Here is a 17,428-nt window from a genome sequence, read left to right on the forward strand (position 1 = left end):
TTGTCAGCATTGTATTTGATTAAAAATATGAAGTCAGCAAAAATAAATACATGCTTTTTTTATGTGATTTAATAAATCTCTTCATGAACAAGTTGATAGATGTGTAGAATATAGACAGATTTTTGTTTATTTTTTCTAATAGAAAGATAACCAAACTAGAACATCTGTAAGGCCTTTTCTAGCCTTTAGTTTGTTGGATTAATATAGCTTCCAGGAAATTTAAAGTAAATAATATGAATGATACAAAAGTAAATTTAGATTTTGAAGTTAATCAAATTAATTTTTTAAACCTTGAATTAAGAACAAGTGAAGTTCTTGGAATTCATGTGCTGTCTTATCTGCCCATGTTTTATTACCCACATTATTGACAGATAATATTTCAGAATACTTTAGTATTTGTAATTACTAGTTGTGAGACGTTAGTTTTGGTAAGCCCTCATTTCCTCTAATACCTTACCCCTCTGCCTATGAGGCATGTATGTCAGTGTGTTACATTTCTTTGAGTAGTAAATAAAAATGAAAGTAATGATAATCTATGTGTTTTTTCTTCAATAACAAATTATGTGTACATAAATAAATAGGCTTTTTTTAGAATGCTAGACTTGGAAGAGACTTGAGAGATTATCTGAACTCATCTCTACATATATACATGAGAAAACACACTCAGAGTTCTTGTTTTTCCTCAAGTTAATATCATCAACAGCAGATCGTACTTATGGAACAGAACTGTTATTCAGTACTTTACCATAGGGTGGTGAAAGTTTATTCTGTGACTTAACTATTCTACTTTGTTCTCTAGCACTCCCAAAAGATAGTTAATGAGTACATGAATCTCTTAATGTTTTGTGTGACTGAGTTGTTAAAATCTGCTTTATGTGTTAAAGAATTTTTACACCTCAGATTCAGTCCTTATAGTTATAATTCCTATTTTTTTTTTTTTTTTTTGGGACAGAGTCTCAAGCTGTTGCTCTGGTAGAGTGCTGTGGCCTCACAGCTCACAGCAACCTCAAACTCTTGGGCTTAAGCGATCCTCTTGCCTCAGCCTCCCATGTAGCTGGGACTACAGGTCCCCGCCACATCGCCCAGCTATTTTTTGGTTGTAGGTGTCATTGTTGTTTGCCAGGCCTGGTCTGGATTTGAACCCATAGCTCTGGTGTATGTGGCTGGCACCCTAGCCACTTGAGCTACAGGCACCAAGCCTATAATTCCTATTTTGATATATCATCCTTCCCTGCAGCTCTGGAGCAGAGTAGGCAGAGCACAGATTGCAGAGAGGCAGCCTGAGCGGGCTTAGTGTCTGGATCAGTGAGAGCTTAGCTAGCCATGGCAGGTCCTTACCGTAACACAGGATAATTGTGCCCCATGGAGTGATAGTGCGGCACTGTATGTAAACACATCTACATGGTTCCTTGCACGTACTCAGTAAATGGTAGCTCTTTTTTGATTTGTTACTATTTGTTCACTTAAAGATGCTTGTATCTCCCATCCCATAAAAATACAGGGAGAAAATAATAGGTTCTAGTCCATCCTGGAGGAAGGGCTGGAAAGGATGGGAGGAGGCTGTGTTTCTGTTTGTTGAGAGGCGCAATGAGGAGTGAAGGAAACAAAGAGGGATGTGACATTTGTTGAAAGTAAATGGAAAACTATTAAGGAAAAATTTTCTTGACCTTAAGTCCCCCAATATACTAAGAAACAGTTATTTTTCATCTTTAAGAAAGTTGCTCTGCTTTGTTAATTACTGCTTATATTCCATGAAATGAATTGTGCTCCTTTATTTTTACCTCTCTGGTTCATTCACTCCTTAAGGTTCTGATGGGCTCATAGGAACCATATTAAACAAGTATTCTCTTTTGGTTGACCCCTCTCTGGCAATCCCTTAATGCTTTTTCCCATTTCCCCATCTCTCTGTACTTTTAATAGAACAAGGCTTTTGCACTCCTACCTTTTGTACTTCTTGTCAACCTTTTCTTCCTTAATCTACTCCTTAAAGTTGGTGTTTTCCTGGGTTCTCTTATTCTTAAATCTGAGAAAGTTCAGTTTGTACCCATGAATTCAGTTACTTTCTATAGAAAATGACTTTTCTGCGTCTCCCTGCAAGTCCAAAACTGAACTCTGCTTTTTGTACTCCTACTGTCTAGAATCTGGAGTCCTATCTCCTAACTCTAATTCATTATTTCCCGTTGATGTCCTAAGTCTTCTTTTTCATTCTAGGCCCTTGTTGTTTTTTGCCTGCATTATTTTAATTCCTGGACATCTTGCCTCTAACCTTGCCTGCCCCCTTTCATCCTGTCTGCCACATGCTGTCATAGTCATCTAAAACACAAAACTGATCCTACAGTTGCTTTATTAATTATACCCCAGAGACTTCAGGATAGATTTTAATTTCTTGGTGTAAGGCATAAATGGCCCATCATGATTTGGCTTTTGCCCATTCCATCTTCATCTTAGGCCGTCTCCTCTGTGCCTAATTTGCTATAGTAGTACCAATACCTGCCGTCACAGGTTTTTTCATCTACCTGTCAGTCCCCATGTGCCTTCTAATGTAGATTTCTATTGGTTTTTCAAAATGCAACTCTGCCATTTCCCCTTGGTATCTCTGCCTTCCCAATTTCTTCTACATTTCTGTGGTTTACTGGGCCATATCTCTATCATAGCACTTTGTACACTTGGTTGTAATCTAGTCTGCTTGTCTGCCCTATATCCCCCTGGACTCCTTGAGGACAGGAGGTGTGGTTCTCATTGCTCTATCTCATGAAACTATATAAATATGGGTCATGGTGTCTCTTCTTTAGTTTGGTACTATTATGTTTACAGTGAGTGTGACTATTACTTAAAGTCTACTTCTGAAGATTGAGCCTGATGAACCAGATGTCTGATTATTAAAGTAAGCTGATACTGAATGCTTAACAATTAACTTAAATATTTTCATTACCTTTTTGTAGCTATAATGATCCAGCTTTTTATGAAGAATGCAAAATGGAGTATCTGAAGGAAAGAGAAGAATTCAGAAAAACTGGAATTCCTGCCAAGAAAAGGCTACAGAAGCTTCCCACAAGCATGTAGGCAAATATTCCTTTCATACTCAGGAACTCTAATATTCCTGGAAGTCATTTATACTATAAATCACCTGAAATAATGGACTCAATTTGTGTTTACTTTAACCTAATTATGGAAATATTAATGTTATCTGAAATAAATATTTTATTTCAAAGTTCTTGTTTATTGAATGAAATGGGAATAAATACTGAAATGAGATGTGGTTTTCCTCATGATTCTAGACCAGCGGTTCTCAACCTGTGGGTCATGACCCACAGAACTGTATGAAAGGCTCGCAGCATTAGGAAGGTTGAGAACCACTGTTCTAGACCTTTTTTATTTTTAGAACTGTAATTATATAATAATGATACTTGATTTTTAGAATCTTATATGGATGTTATATTAACCCCTGTCCAATTAGGCTAATGTCTAATCATGGGGGCCAAAAGAAATTAAAGAAAACTAGGAATAGACAACCTTCAAAGGTGTAAATACCTAAGCAATATATCCAAATGTCTGTAAGTTAAAATCTTTCATGCTTCTACCACTTATTAGCTATTCAATTATGGAAGTAAATTTCAGTTATTATGAAAATGTACTGAGTATTGCCAGGTATATGTAGACTGTATAGGACAGTGCCTCAAGAGATGGTAAATACTCTTTAATTGCTAGTTCCTATTGGCAGTAGTAAAGGCTTATCTGGAAACAGTCTATTTTCTGCTCCTATAAGATTATCTGAGAGTAGGTAATTTATAAAGAAAAGTACTTTATTTGGCTTAAAAAAAATTCTTCCTCTATATGTCAAAGCTAAACAATTCATTGTAGCCTTCAGAATACCCATGCTTATCCCCTTGCAAGACTACTTATCTAGCTGGTACATCTGCTTCTCTTGTGTCTTGCTTGTTCATTGATGCCTCTGCTTACTTTTTCTTAAACGACAACACACAGGGTTTTTTTTTTTTTTTTTTTTTAACCCCTGCAATTACCTTCTCAAGCAGCCTTTCAGGGTAAGATCATTATTGTCACTTGATTCAATTCTTTAGTACTTTCACAGTCTAAATCCTCCCACCCCCTTTTTGGTTTCTAAATCCTCCCACCCCCGATGTTTCATATGGGAATGTCCCTGCTCTTTGGAATTCAGTTCCATATTAACAGCAACCAACTCAACAAAAGACTCTTCCTTTTAGAGAGGTCAATTTTACTTATACTAATAAGGGAACAAAAGGTATAGGGGGCTTTGTCGTTTGTGTTCTTTATTCTGTTAAAGTTATGGATGTACTGAAATATATTATAAAAATAAATCTAAAGATTAAAGAATATTTCAAGGGAAGCACTCTGGAGTAAGTTTCAGCTAGTATAAAAGAAGTCAATATAAAATTATCAATTTTAAATAGATTATAAGCCACCTAGAACTATCATCAAGTTCACATCTAAAAATTTGTGCCTGGGTAAAAATTTTTTTGAGGGGGTTAATCTTTCCTTAGTAGAGCCTTATACATCATTTATCTCAATGTTTGTCAAGAACATCAACCACTGGTTTTTTAGGATACCTTTTTGATAGCTATCATCACCCTATTGTTTAGATGGAAAAGAAAATTCTCCTAAGAAAGCTGGTTTAACAAATGTCTGTTACATGAATCAAGTTAACAACCAACAATTAGTACCAGGCCTTGGAATATATTTCAGTTTCAAAAAATAATTTTTTTATTTTAATTAAACAACTTCTTGTCATTTGTGTTTGAAACATTAATCAAGCCATTATCTCATAAGACTTGTTTTCTTTACAAAGGAAAATGTCCAATTTTGATTTGAAAAAAGGCAAAGTAGTAAGCTACATTAGAGATATGTAATAGAGTCTATGCAACCAAATAAGAAATAGTTTTTGCTGCTTTGTTATTACACAGGTAGTTGCTTCTTCAGCTAAAGCCTAGAATCTTGTATCTGTTTTATGCATATTGGGTTTTGTTCTATTACTTGGCAGGAGATTGTACTCCCTTGAGTCAGCTATGTTCATTGGTCAGAATAAATTCCAGCATCTGACACCAATTCTGTTAATCACAGACAAGCTTGAATAAATATAAGATAATAGAAAGACAAAAATACCTGGTGAATGGTGAACACTGTTGATGTATGTATGCTATTCAGTAATACAGAAGAGATTTGAGATAGTATTTTTCAGTTCAAGATTTATAAAACTATCAAAAAGGACAAAGTCCTCTGATATGAAACACTTTAACTCAGGCAATAGGTGTATGAACCAAGTGATAGTAAATTACTAATATTCTTAATACCTCCATCCTGAAAGAATTTAGCTAAATTTCATTATGAAGCCATCTTTGTTATTTTCTTAACATTTACAAGTGGTGGGCCACTTAGATTAAAAGATTTTAGTGACATTTCATGATTGTAATATATCAACATAGCACAAAATTTAATTTCTAGAATTAAAATTCCTACTTAAAAAGTCACTTTCTCATTAAGTAAAATATTACATTTCAAAACAAAGTCTTAACAGTTTATAAGCTGCTCTACATAAGCAACTATAGTCGCTCTGAAGAAAATGATGTTATAAGTTATACATTTAGGTTTTCATTATGATCACTACAAGGATAGATTAGACTGAAACCTGTGTGATACTCTTTCTGCTTCTAATTGAATGGTGTATAGAGTTATAATCATTTATTTACACACCACATAGTTTTTCAACTATTTCATTTTACTTTCAATTAGGACTTGAGGGATGTATTGGGACAAAGTTGGCTTCAATGACCGGGTTATTTCAAGTCTTAGAATTCAAATTGCAATTCGGAATTTATCAATAAACACCATTATGACTAAACTATCATTTTAAATCTTAAACTCTGAAACATAATAGTATATAGAGATGGTATAACCTAAGATGCTTTTATTTCATTACAATGTTTTTCATATCTTTATGCATATATTTAACAGAAATACAATCTATTCCCACTGCCATTTGTTCCATTATGTAATTTGAAGTAACATACTAGGTTTTTCCACCTTTATTAATGCTTCCTCTTATTTTTATGAATAGCATTTCACAGACTTTGTAACACCATGTCTAAAATCTCTAATTCCATCCTTTATCCGAGAGGTAAAATATTACAATTGTCATTAAAGGTAGAATTGTCTTTTATAAACAACTTATGTTTATTTATTAATTAGTACAGTAGCATATATGATTCTCAGAATATGGAGCTAGAGGATGCTTTCATACTGGAAAATCAACTACATAATATTATACAATATGTTCAAATGTATACACTGAAGAACTCTGTAAAATTGTAATCAAAATCCACTCTGCTTGTTAAATAATTTCTTGGGAGAATCACTGACAGAGATAGTGTCCTCATGATCAGATCATGAATCTCTTTAGGATTAACTCTTATAAAGGCAGTTTTGATTATGCTGATCCAAGTAATGGAGTGGTGGCAGGTTCGGTAAAGGCAAACCTTTACTTTTAGTTTCCCCAAATGCTGTCTCACTTGATTTAGGAGGGCTTGGAAAAACCCAGGAATTATCTTCCAGAGAATTTCTGCCATAAGAGTTGTGCTCCTGAAAGTATGTACCATCATTAGGAATGGATCTCTCATTATCTGTCCATGATTGGAGGATTGCTTTCTCTGATAAAATCTTTACATCTCCTGGTAAAGGGGAAGATGTAGTATGACAAACAGCCTTGCCATTTGGTGAAAGATGGGGATGTCTTGTGTATGTTGCAGTAAAATTCGTCAAGTGCAGTCTTGTGCTGTCTTTCCCAAGGTCTTCAAAGCATCCGCCTGGGGCACAGGCTAAAAAGAAAGCATAAGCTTAATATCTGCTTTATGGCATCTGTGATCATAAAATACTATAACATTACTCTAATTTAGCTGAATCCTAAAACTGGTAAGTTCACATTTCCATGTTATTATGATCACTGAGGCACTGTGACTTGGAGATAAATGACAGATCAAAATTAAAATACAGATAAAGATCCTGTTTTGGGCGCTTACTGTGGCTAAAAGGCTTACAGATTGTTTACATGTCAGTAGGGACTGAGAAACTGTTTTAGCATTTTTTTAGTTAACTATAACATTCCTTTGCTTAATCATAGGCAGTCTAAATTTTTTCAGAAATATATTTTGTTTTTTGTTTTTGAGACATGGTCTTACTGTTGTCCAGGCTAGAGTGTCATGGCATCAACCTAGCTCACAGCAACCTCAAACTCCTGGGTTCAAGCAGTCCTCCTGACTCACCCTCTCAGTCAGCTGGGACTATAGGCGATCATCACAATGCCTGGCTAATTTTTTTCTATTTTTAGTAGAGATGGGGATCTTACTCTTGCTCAGGCTGGTCTTGACCTCCTGATTTCAAGGGTGCTTCCCAACTTGGCCTCCCAGAATGCTAGGATTACAGGCATGAGCCACTGTACCTGGCTACTAGAAATAATTATATTTTTAATTGGTGAGACCCAGATGAAGTTTTAGTGTATATGTCAAAGGCTTTTATGGATGAATCAGTTTTATAAAGAAAATTTATAAAATAATCCTGCTTCTTGTTGAATACATGTAACAGTAAACGTTAATTCTGCTGTGGTTACGATGCAGGTCAAGTAAAAAATAAAAGAAAAATGTGTTTTGTATACATGCAATAGCAGAAGAGGATTGCCCCAAAGCTAATATTTGACTATAGCCAGCATACTGGTAAAATAGGCTTCTCCTCTTCTTCCAGCCCAATCTATCAGAGTAGAAAGATAAGTTTATCCTTAGCTTAAAAACAGCCAAGAGTAAGCAAAGCTTGACTCTATGTAGTTTTAGAAGGAACAAATTGAAGCACATTATAAAATAATTTCATTGCCTTTTGTTTTGGTAAGGTTTCCAGGAATGGAGGTTTCTAGAATTGGAAAAAGCTTCTGGAGAAAGGTAATACATAGGTCAGAAAAAAGGTGATCTAATCTTATCTCTGAACCACATTATAAAACAACATTGCCTTTTTTGCTTGGGAGAGTAGATGGAGAAGGGGGAAAACTGGAAGGAATAGCTTCTAGTTGTCATTGCTGTTTAGCTGGCTGGGGCTGGGTTCGAACCCGCCAGCCTCAGTGTATGCAGCAGGCGCCCTACCCACTGAGCTATGTGCGCCACCCAGTGTTCAGCTTCTAGACAAAGGTGATACAATGATCAGGGTGCAAAAAAAGGGTGACCTAGTCTCATCTCTGTACTCAGAACAATGAGTAAGGAGTAGCAACCTCAAGTCTGCCACTGTCGGAGGAAATGTGCTAAAAAACGCTGTGTTCCAAAGCGCCAAGATGCATTATTAACCAGCTAGGAAGGATACAAGGATGAACCACTTCCAAGTATGTTAAGAGCATTATTCTTTGGAAGTTACATTTATTATGTAAACAGAGCCACCCTGAGAATTCACTGGAAAATGAACTCAATAGTCCCTTTAAAGTCTTACTTTTACAATGAACTTATGAGTCTCATATATAATGCTAACTCAAGGACAAAGTGAATCATAAATTAAGCTAGCCTTGCTAAAACACTGTATTATTATGCCTGACTTTTAAGTAACCAACTTTTCAGAAACTGAAAGGAATTCTAAATTCAATTTTCCACCCCCATTTGCTACATTTTCTCCTAATACTCTTAAAGCTATTTATGAAACACAATTGTCTTGTGCCTTCTTTAACATAATGTGAGGTACAAAAAACAATTTTAAATTAGGTGGTGATTTTTTTTTATAAAAAGTCACATCTCATTCCTTCAAAAATTAAATTTTAGAGGACACCTACTACGTAAATACTAGGTACAAATGTACTGACTTTTCTCTAAGATATAAAAATAGCTTTGGCAAAAGTAGCCATTACTAGTTAACACAAAACTCAAAAGTTAGTCAAGCAATTAAATATTAGAGGCAAAGAAATGAAAATTTTCATTTGGTTGAAAGGTATAAAAGTTTTGAAAACACTTCGTCTCTGTTCTAATCCACCATCCTTTATAGAAAGAAAACTTAAGTTTATAAAAAAATGCAAAGAACCAAATAATGAATCAAAGTTTGTTTTGTTTTAAACAAACAAAAAGCTAGGTCTTTGGTGTATTCTGTAGCACTAGAATGAAAAAAATGTTTTTGGTGTTTTTTTTTTTTCTTTTTTTTAATATATGAAGTAGTTGTGGTAAAAGGTCAACTAGAACAAACTTAACACCTCAGCCTTATACACATAAGCAACACTTGGTTGAGAAAAGCCACAAGGGGAAAAGAATACAGTACTGAAGAAAAAAACACATCAGCAACACCTCTATGTGTGAAGTTGACCAGTATGAGACTGAAGCCAAAGCAGAGAATGGGTAGGCTGTGAACATACTATATATACTTTGGCTTATCAAACTCATTTGATGAGATTTTGATAAGATACGATAGCTAGCTGCTCTTCAAGCAGTTTGGCTGGAATCAGTGGTTTCCGGCAAACAGTGACTTGCCTTTCTTGATTGAAGTTGGGGTTTTCAGTTTTCTTAGTAGTTCAGCTTGTACTTGAGTCACCAGATGCAAATTAGACATTTCTCTCTTCAGTTCCCAGTATGCATGTTGCATATTATCACTGAAATACAGGTAAAATCATCATGCTTTTTATGGGCAAAAGGAAATAACTTTAAAATAGAAATAAGCAGATCAGCATTTCTGCTCCAATTATTTTTGAGATTAATATATATCAAAATAATTCAAAGATTTAATTAGTGCATTATAAATGAAAAGATCTTATAAGAATAATATTGTCCTTATGGTCAGTAGCAATTAACCGTACTGTACTAAACAGAAAAATATAATTAAAAAGAAATACTCTAACCAATATATTTCTTACAGGTCTCTTCTCAGAATAGAGATTTTATCACCGCCCATAACATGCAATGCTGTTAATATTTTAATATTATTAGTAAGTGGTAAGGAATACATTCTTTATTTGCAAATCTGATTGTGAATAATGTTACATTCATTCATATATGGACTGTAAATTTGTATTAATCTCCTGATTGTTTTGACACTGTGGACTGAAAACGATATATCAGTTGCTGAATATATACCCAAGTCCACATTAAAATAAAAATTTAGGTTTCATGCATTACATTCTTTATGTTTGACTGGGCTGTCTCATATTGTTGGTTCTAAACCAATGTGACATGACAGCACAAGACATGAAGAGCCAGATGATTTCCTAGTAAGGAAAAAGAAGCTACAGAGGGAGGATTATATGAAATAAATAAAAACTTCAAAAATGCCTCTACCACATATGTATTTAAAAGTTTTATCTCAATTATCTGAGAAATTATAAATTATTTTAAACCTAATTTTATAGATTTTGTTTTCCATTTAACATTCTTCTTTGTAAATTGATGATTTTCTTTAGGGTTTTAATTGCTAACCAAATGAACTGAAACCTTCACATATATTCTCATTTTGTTGTATAAGAATACACAAAATATTAAATGCAAAAATAAATGAACTCATAGCAAACCACCGTTATTGTCTACCTTAGAGACATCACTGCAATTTAAGTACAAAATCAAAATAGACTTGCTACTTCATGGTTGAATTTTGTCTCACCATGAACAAAAACTCAAAGGATAATATTCTTAAGACCTAAATCTAATATCTAAATTACAGAAGCACCAGATTATTCAAAAACAGAATTATTTTGAATTATGTATAGTTAAATACAAATATCATTTTTGTCAAAATGTTCTCATTCCACTCAAACTAAAACTCTTTCAACTTAAAAAGTAAACTTTATGCTGCTTTTGAGAAAAATATATTTGTTTTAGTCTGTTGTAAACATCATTTGTTAACCCATAGTCTATTAAAAATCACAGGGCTTTTTGCAGGTTTTTTACAGGTGCGAAATAGTTACTTCACAAAAATCAGTTAACTACCTCTACTTTACCAGTAAACATTTGGTATGTTTGCTACAATAAACGCTTCACATAGGAACCTGTCTTAAGTGTGAAAGAGTTGTTGGTTTCTGGTGCAATTCTGGGGATTCAGTATGCTTCCCTAAGAGTTACCTTATAAAGCATTAAATGTAAACATGGTACATGTGCTAATTCATGCAGACAGTCATGGCATGAATAATACAGTTTAAAAATAGTTTATTATTGGCATGAGATGGTAAATCAGTATATGACTTAGAGAAAATAAAAGCAAATATTCAAGATTGTGGTTAGGTACTGACATAGCAAGCATTTCTAATCATTCAGAGTAGCAAGGCATGTAAAAATAGAGAAACGATAAAGGCATCAACAGTGTCTAATACATATTTTTAAATTCAATTTAATGAAGACTGCTTAATACTTAGGTTAAATTGAAAACTAAGTCATTCAATTTAACACAATCTAGTCTTTTTGTCTTTTGTCCTTAATGTCATTTGAATTGACAACTACAGATAGGAAAATCTAAAATTATTCCTAAGTATAAGCTCTCCCTCTTGTGGCTAACACTATAGTTGCAGTTAGTGTTACCCATTTTATAGTAAACACTAAAGTCTTATTCTATCTTATTGGAAAAATGTTTAAATAATTACTTCAGTGATACTGATAATTTTTAGCAGAGCTCCAACTAACCCTCTTTACTTACCTAGGTATTTCTGGGATTATGCATAGCTTTGCCTACCCCACCCTCACCCAAGATCCCCAACTGTGTGTGTCAACTTCCACACTACCAAAACTCTAGTAATATATAAAGGCACTCTCTAAATAACTTAAATAACTACTTAAATACTGAAATGTAACACTAAAACATCTCAAATAAGAACCATAAAAAACAAAATAGATGAAAGAAAAATGATGCCTAATAACATTTAAGGTAATTCACCCACATTATCACATCAACTTGGCAAAGTAAGTAACCTCATTTTACATAAGAGGAAACAGGTTCAGGAGTCCATGTTGCTGTCCAAAGCCATCTTTTACCTATCCAGAATAATGACCAATCGCTGTTCTTTTAGAGTAGCATTTTTCACATTTTCACTGTTGTCATCATCATCTATTTATGAAGAAGCTACAATATGCTATCTGGCCAACAAAATCTCAGTCCCATTGTAAAACTTCACACTTCTGACTTCTACATGTAATGAAACCTACTTGTCCATACATATCTCAAGAAGGGGGTTATATGTCCTGCTTACAAAGTAAAACTTAAGTGACATTCTGTATTCAATTCTTTATTTTTTCCCCCCTGAGATCAAGCCGTGGCCCTGGGCAGAGTGCTATGGCATCACAGCTGACAGCCACCTCCAACTCCTGGGCTCAAGCGATTCTCTTGTGTCTGCCTCCCAAGTAGCTGGGACCACAGGCACCTCCCACAATGCCTGGCTATTTTTTTGGTTGCAGCCATCACTGTTGTTTGGTAGGCCAGGCTGGATTCAAACCTGCCAGATCAGATGTACATGGCCGGCGCCTTAGCGGCTTGAGCCACAGGCACCGAGCCTATATCCATTTCTTTAACACAGAAGTTTTTCTTATATAGGAAAAACCTACTTAACTGAATTTCTACTTCTGCCATTCATATTTTTCTTTAGCTTTTGGAAATTTACTGAATGATTACATTTCCCCAGAGGAACTAAAGTATATTCTCATCCAAGAATTACAGACTTAAAAATGCATATTTTGACAACTGTAATTCCCCCAAACAAGTGGCTTTCAAACATTCTTGATTATAAGGTACAGAAAGCAATAATTTTACACCACTACTCAAAGAAAATAGGTTATGAGAAACCATACTTACTCTATGGGTGATACTCTAGTATGTTCTCTCTTGATTTTTCCATATTTTAAAAATGTGTGCCATAATTCACAAAATTTCATGATCACTAAGGAAATACATAAACATTTTAAAATACTAACCTAATCTATATTTTCTAAACGAGGGATTTACACCTTAAGAACTCACGTGTAACACAGCCCTACAATATAAGTCTATGATCATGAGCAAAAAAAGTACCATCAACTCCTACCTAGGATCTGGCTTAAAAACTGAAGCCATCAACCTAAGCCAACATCAAAATAGGAAACTGACAATATTTCTGACAGGACTGTTAAACTGTTTTACACAATGAGTACTATATAAAAGGCCTCCAGTAAATAAAAGGTTCACTTTATCTTAGGGAGACAATATAGTACTTCATTTGCCTGGTAATATGATGAAAAAACTACAAAAAAGAAGTGTTCCAAAAAAGGGAGTTTCCCAAATAACTGAAAAATAATCTTTGAAAAAACTAAACCTCTAGGTAATTGTTTTCTTGTTTTGTTTTGTTTTTTTTGAGACAGAGTTTCACTATGTCGCCCTCGGCAGAGTGCCACAGCATCACAGCTTATAGCAACCTCAAACTCTAGGGCTCAAGTGATTCTCTTGCTTCAGCCTCCAGAGTAGCTACAGGTGCCCACCACAATGCCTGTCACTGTTGTTTAGCAGGCCCAGACTAGGCTTAAACTTGTCAGTGTATATGACTGGCGCCCTACTCACTGAGCTACATACAGGTGCAGAACTTAGTTAATTGTTTCATGAGAACATCCCTATGTACTTTTCCCTAATATAGTAAACTTAATTTATCATCTGAATTGGCTCACTTAAAAGTGACTGAGGTAACCTACAAAGATTAGTAAAACACAGGGATGTAAATTAGATATAAGTATACATGACAAGGCGAAAAAAACAAAACAAAATATAGTCGGGAATGAGTCTAACATAAAAATGCATGATATACAAGGCCGGGCCTGGTGGCTCATGCCTATAATCCCAGCAGTTTGGGAAGCTGAAGTAGACAGGATTGCTTGAGCTCATGAGTTGGATAACAGCCTGAGCTAGAGCGAGATCTCGTCTCTAAAAAAAGCTGGGTGTTGTGGCAGGCGCCTATAGTCCCAGCTACATGGGAGGCTGAGGCAAGAGAATCACTTGAACCTGAGAGAGTTTGCTGTGAGCTATGATGCCAGAGCACTCTACCGACGGCAACAAAATGAGACTCTGTCTCAAAAAAATGAAAAAAAAATGCATGATATAAAGTTTATCAGAAGTAGGTCACAAATTTGATGTAAACTTTCTAGTGACTAACCAGAAGAGAAGAACCCAATTACTTTTGCAGTTCATAGTGCAAAAGATAAATGCAAACCAATTTGCAAAAAAAATCCCAAGTGTATTTGAGTGCTAAGGGAGACATGCTGCAATTATGTAGTTCTTAACATAGCACACCCTGGGTACAGCAAAGTAACTTTTAGATAAAACTTAAGGTAATTCTTTCTAAAAACTGTCTTTCAGTTGATCCTCTGACTTGATATTGAACCTAAAGAATTTAAGACTGCGCTTTGAAGTCATAATTATAGCTCTGCAATCTCAAACACTGGGCTTTACCTCTGTGGTCCTTCAACCCCCTCCAAATTCTGGCAGAGAGATTCTTTACTGTTAATTATCTAGAATACTTTCAAAATCTGATGTTCGTACCTTGAAATGCTTGGTGTTTATATTTTAGGGGAAGCCAGCTTTCCAAGATATTCTCAATGGAAGTTATTCAAATTATGTAACTCCCCATGAAGTACAGCATAAGTCCCACTGTGTATCATGTGCTTGTAATAGGCTATCTGTATAGCTCCTTTATTTGATTTACTGTTTCTAACACTGCTTCTTTCAAAAATAATTTGACATGGCTTATAAAAATGACGATTCCAGCAAAAGTAGTAAGAAGAAACTTAAGTTTACAGAAGAAAAGACAACTTTGACAAAGAAAATAATATTAAGAAACAGTTTATGTAGATACCGTACTCAACACGTTATTTAAAGAAAAACTTCCTTGCAGTAATCTTAGATAAAATTTGAAGGCATAACTGAAGTACAGTTCAACATAGTAGATGCAACAGAAACAGCATGGCACACTCACAAAACTTTAAAAGTTTACTGCTGGCACTTTATATAAAAAAAAATCTGCTGACCCCTAATCTAGAAGAGTGGCTACATGTCACATCCTCAAATTGTTTTCCCTAACTGATCATTTCTCTCAAGCAAGTTTTTTGATAAGAATAGGTCTGTGACAATTCACATTATTTACTTAGGTCAGTAAACTTTTAAAATCAAATGATCAAACAACGAAGTCAGTATTTTTTTTTTTTTGGATGAAAGGTATCCATGGCTATCCTAACAGAACCAACAAAAATAATTAGATAATTTAAAACATAGAACTTTTAAGTTAAGTAAAAATATGTATTTGAGAAAAAGGGTTGGGGGTCAAGTACATGAACTCTGATTGCTACTTTTATTCTTATCCAAAGAAGATACAGCTTTCTTAAAATTCATACTATCCCAAAGACTATAGTTGTCCATGTTTGTCCTTAAGACATATTACTATATATATTACTGTATATATTCTTCATGTACAAAAATCAGGGTTTATTACAGAATACTTCCATATAGCTTAGTTCCCTTAAATCATATCTAAAATATCACTTAACACTTAGAAATTTCATATAAGGTATCCCAATGTGCATCTTTTTACAACAGTCAAGTGTTCTGTTTTGTTTTGGAGATTGAGTCTCACTTTGTTGCCCTTGATAGAGTGCCATGGCATTATAGCTCACAGTAACTTCCAACTCGGGCTCAAGTGATCCTCTCGCCTCAGCTTCCCGAATAGCTGGGACTATAGGTACCCAGCTATTTTTAGAGACAAGGTCTCTCTCTGGCTCAGGCTGGTCTTGAACTTGTAAGCTCAGGGCAATCCACCTGCCTCGGCCTCCCAGAGTACTGGGATTACAGGCGTGAGCCACATCGCCAGGCCAGTTGAGTGTTTTCTAATAAACATACTGTGAACAGAGATGACATACAGTATCCAAATAGTATCCATTTATTTTATTTTAAAGCTTAAATCATAACAAGAACCTAAGTACCTACCTAGTAGAATGACTTATGGAAGAGAACATGTATTATCTTAATGTTTAAGAATGTTCATACCTTGAAATGCTTAGTCTTTGGAGATCTCTGCTTTTCACATTGTCTTCCTGATAGGGATCCTGTCATTTGAAGAAAAAAAAAAGTTTAAAAGCTATAATTTCTGCATTCTATTTTGTCTCATTTCTTTATTACCAGAGACATATTTCAGCTTTTATAGACTACATCTGTAATTGTACAGTATAAAACTAGACTTTATATTCAATTTTAATGATATAAACTCCAACCTATACCAAATATTTTAATCATTCCCAATTATTTAAAGCATTAATACTTTAATTTTTAAAAAAAGAACTGCTCTCATGTAAAAGAACTTCAAGTCTTACATATTTCATGAAAACAACAATCTGAAGTCTATACTCATAAAAGTATGTTTGTCACATTACTGTTTATAAAAGGTATTGCTAAATGAATTACATGGGAAAATGGAAGTTTTTTTAATATATTTTTTCATGCTATTATTTAGTACAAAAAAGTATCAGAATTTTAACAAGTTATTATTTTAAAAGACGAACATATATCCTCCTTCTATACAGATTAAAAAAATAATCTGGATGGATTTATTAAGGGTATTTTAAGACAGCTCTGTAATACACTTTTTTGCAATTCATTCTCATTTATCAATCTATAATAAATGAAAATGACTATTATGAGTACTAATTCTATTGAGAGAAGAGGCCTCTGTAAGCAGAAAGAAGAAAATTTCATTTTACTATCTTATATAATCTAAGTTGTATGTTTTGAAGTGAAACATACAAGAATTACACAGGACTTCATGAGTACTCTGAACTTGGGAGAGTAAAATATCAAAAATGCTTCTCCTTGTAAGAGTTGAAGCATTTTCCGATCTCTAATTTTATTACTGTAACAATTACCACGTCTCCATGTATAATGTGCCCCTGTGTATAATGTGCACCTACATTTTTTTGCCCAAACTTTTAGGGAAAAAAATCTTTTTTTTTTTTTTTTATTGAGACAAGAGTCTCACTATGTCACCCTTGGTAGTGTGCCATGACTTAACAGCTTACAACAACCTCAAACTCTCGGGCTTAAGACTCAGCCTCCCAAGTAGCTGGGACTACAGGCGCCTGCCACAATGCCCAGCTATTTTTTGGTTGCATTTGTCATTGCTGTTTAGCAGGCCCAGGCCGGGTTTGAACCCACTAGCCTCAGTGTATGTGGCCAGCACCCTAACCACTGAGCTATGGGCACCGCGCCTCATTTTAAATTCTTCAAGGAAGGCATAAGTGGCTGCACAGTGGTGCCTCCTTCTCTTAGGAGAGGTGCAAGGCATGGAGCCAGACTCTGATGCGAAGCTGGGAGGAAACCCAGGTGGCACCTAAGAATGATCTAGACAACCTGAGCACTTGACTCCCCCCCTCCACGTGTCCCCTCCCAGCACACTCTCATCTTCACA

At 34.8% G+C, this 17,428-nt stretch overlaps 2 protein-coding genes across 2 annotated transcripts in view; one reads left to right on the forward strand and one right to left on the reverse strand.

Moving 5' to 3' along the window:
- The window catches only part of CMC1 (C-X9-C motif containing 1), an 82,475-nt gene extending 79,264 nt beyond the window's left edge, over nucleotides 1-3,211 (forward strand). Inside the window, exon 4 of the mRNA XM_023513844.1 lies at nucleotides 2,943-3,211. Coding sequence (XP_023369612.1) covers nucleotides 2,943-3,063 — 121 coding nt within the window. The 3' untranslated portion in view covers nucleotides 3,064-3,211. The remainder of the gene's footprint in view (nucleotides 1-2,942) is intronic.
- Nucleotides 3,212-6,193: 2,982 nt separating this feature from the next.
- Nucleotides 6,194-17,428, reverse strand: part of AZI2 (5-azacytidine induced 2) — a 28,499-nt gene continuing 17,264 nt past the window's right edge. The window contains exons 6-8 of the mRNA XM_012806360.2: nucleotides 16,015-16,073; nucleotides 9,513-9,631; nucleotides 6,194-6,848 (exon numbers count right to left, since the gene is read on the reverse strand). Coding sequence (XP_012661814.1) covers nucleotides 6,436-6,848; nucleotides 9,513-9,631; nucleotides 16,015-16,073 — 591 coding nt within the window. The 3' untranslated portion in view covers nucleotides 6,194-6,435. The remainder of the gene's footprint in view (nucleotides 6,849-9,512; nucleotides 9,632-16,014; nucleotides 16,074-17,428) is intronic.

The sequence above is a fragment of the Otolemur garnettii genome, unplaced genomic scaffold (assembly GCF_000181295.1).
Source record: "Otolemur garnettii isolate 467f Iridium unplaced genomic scaffold, OtoGar3 scaffold00002, whole genome shotgun sequence".
Lineage (NCBI taxonomy): Eukaryota > Metazoa > Chordata > Mammalia > Primates > Galagidae > Otolemur > Otolemur garnettii.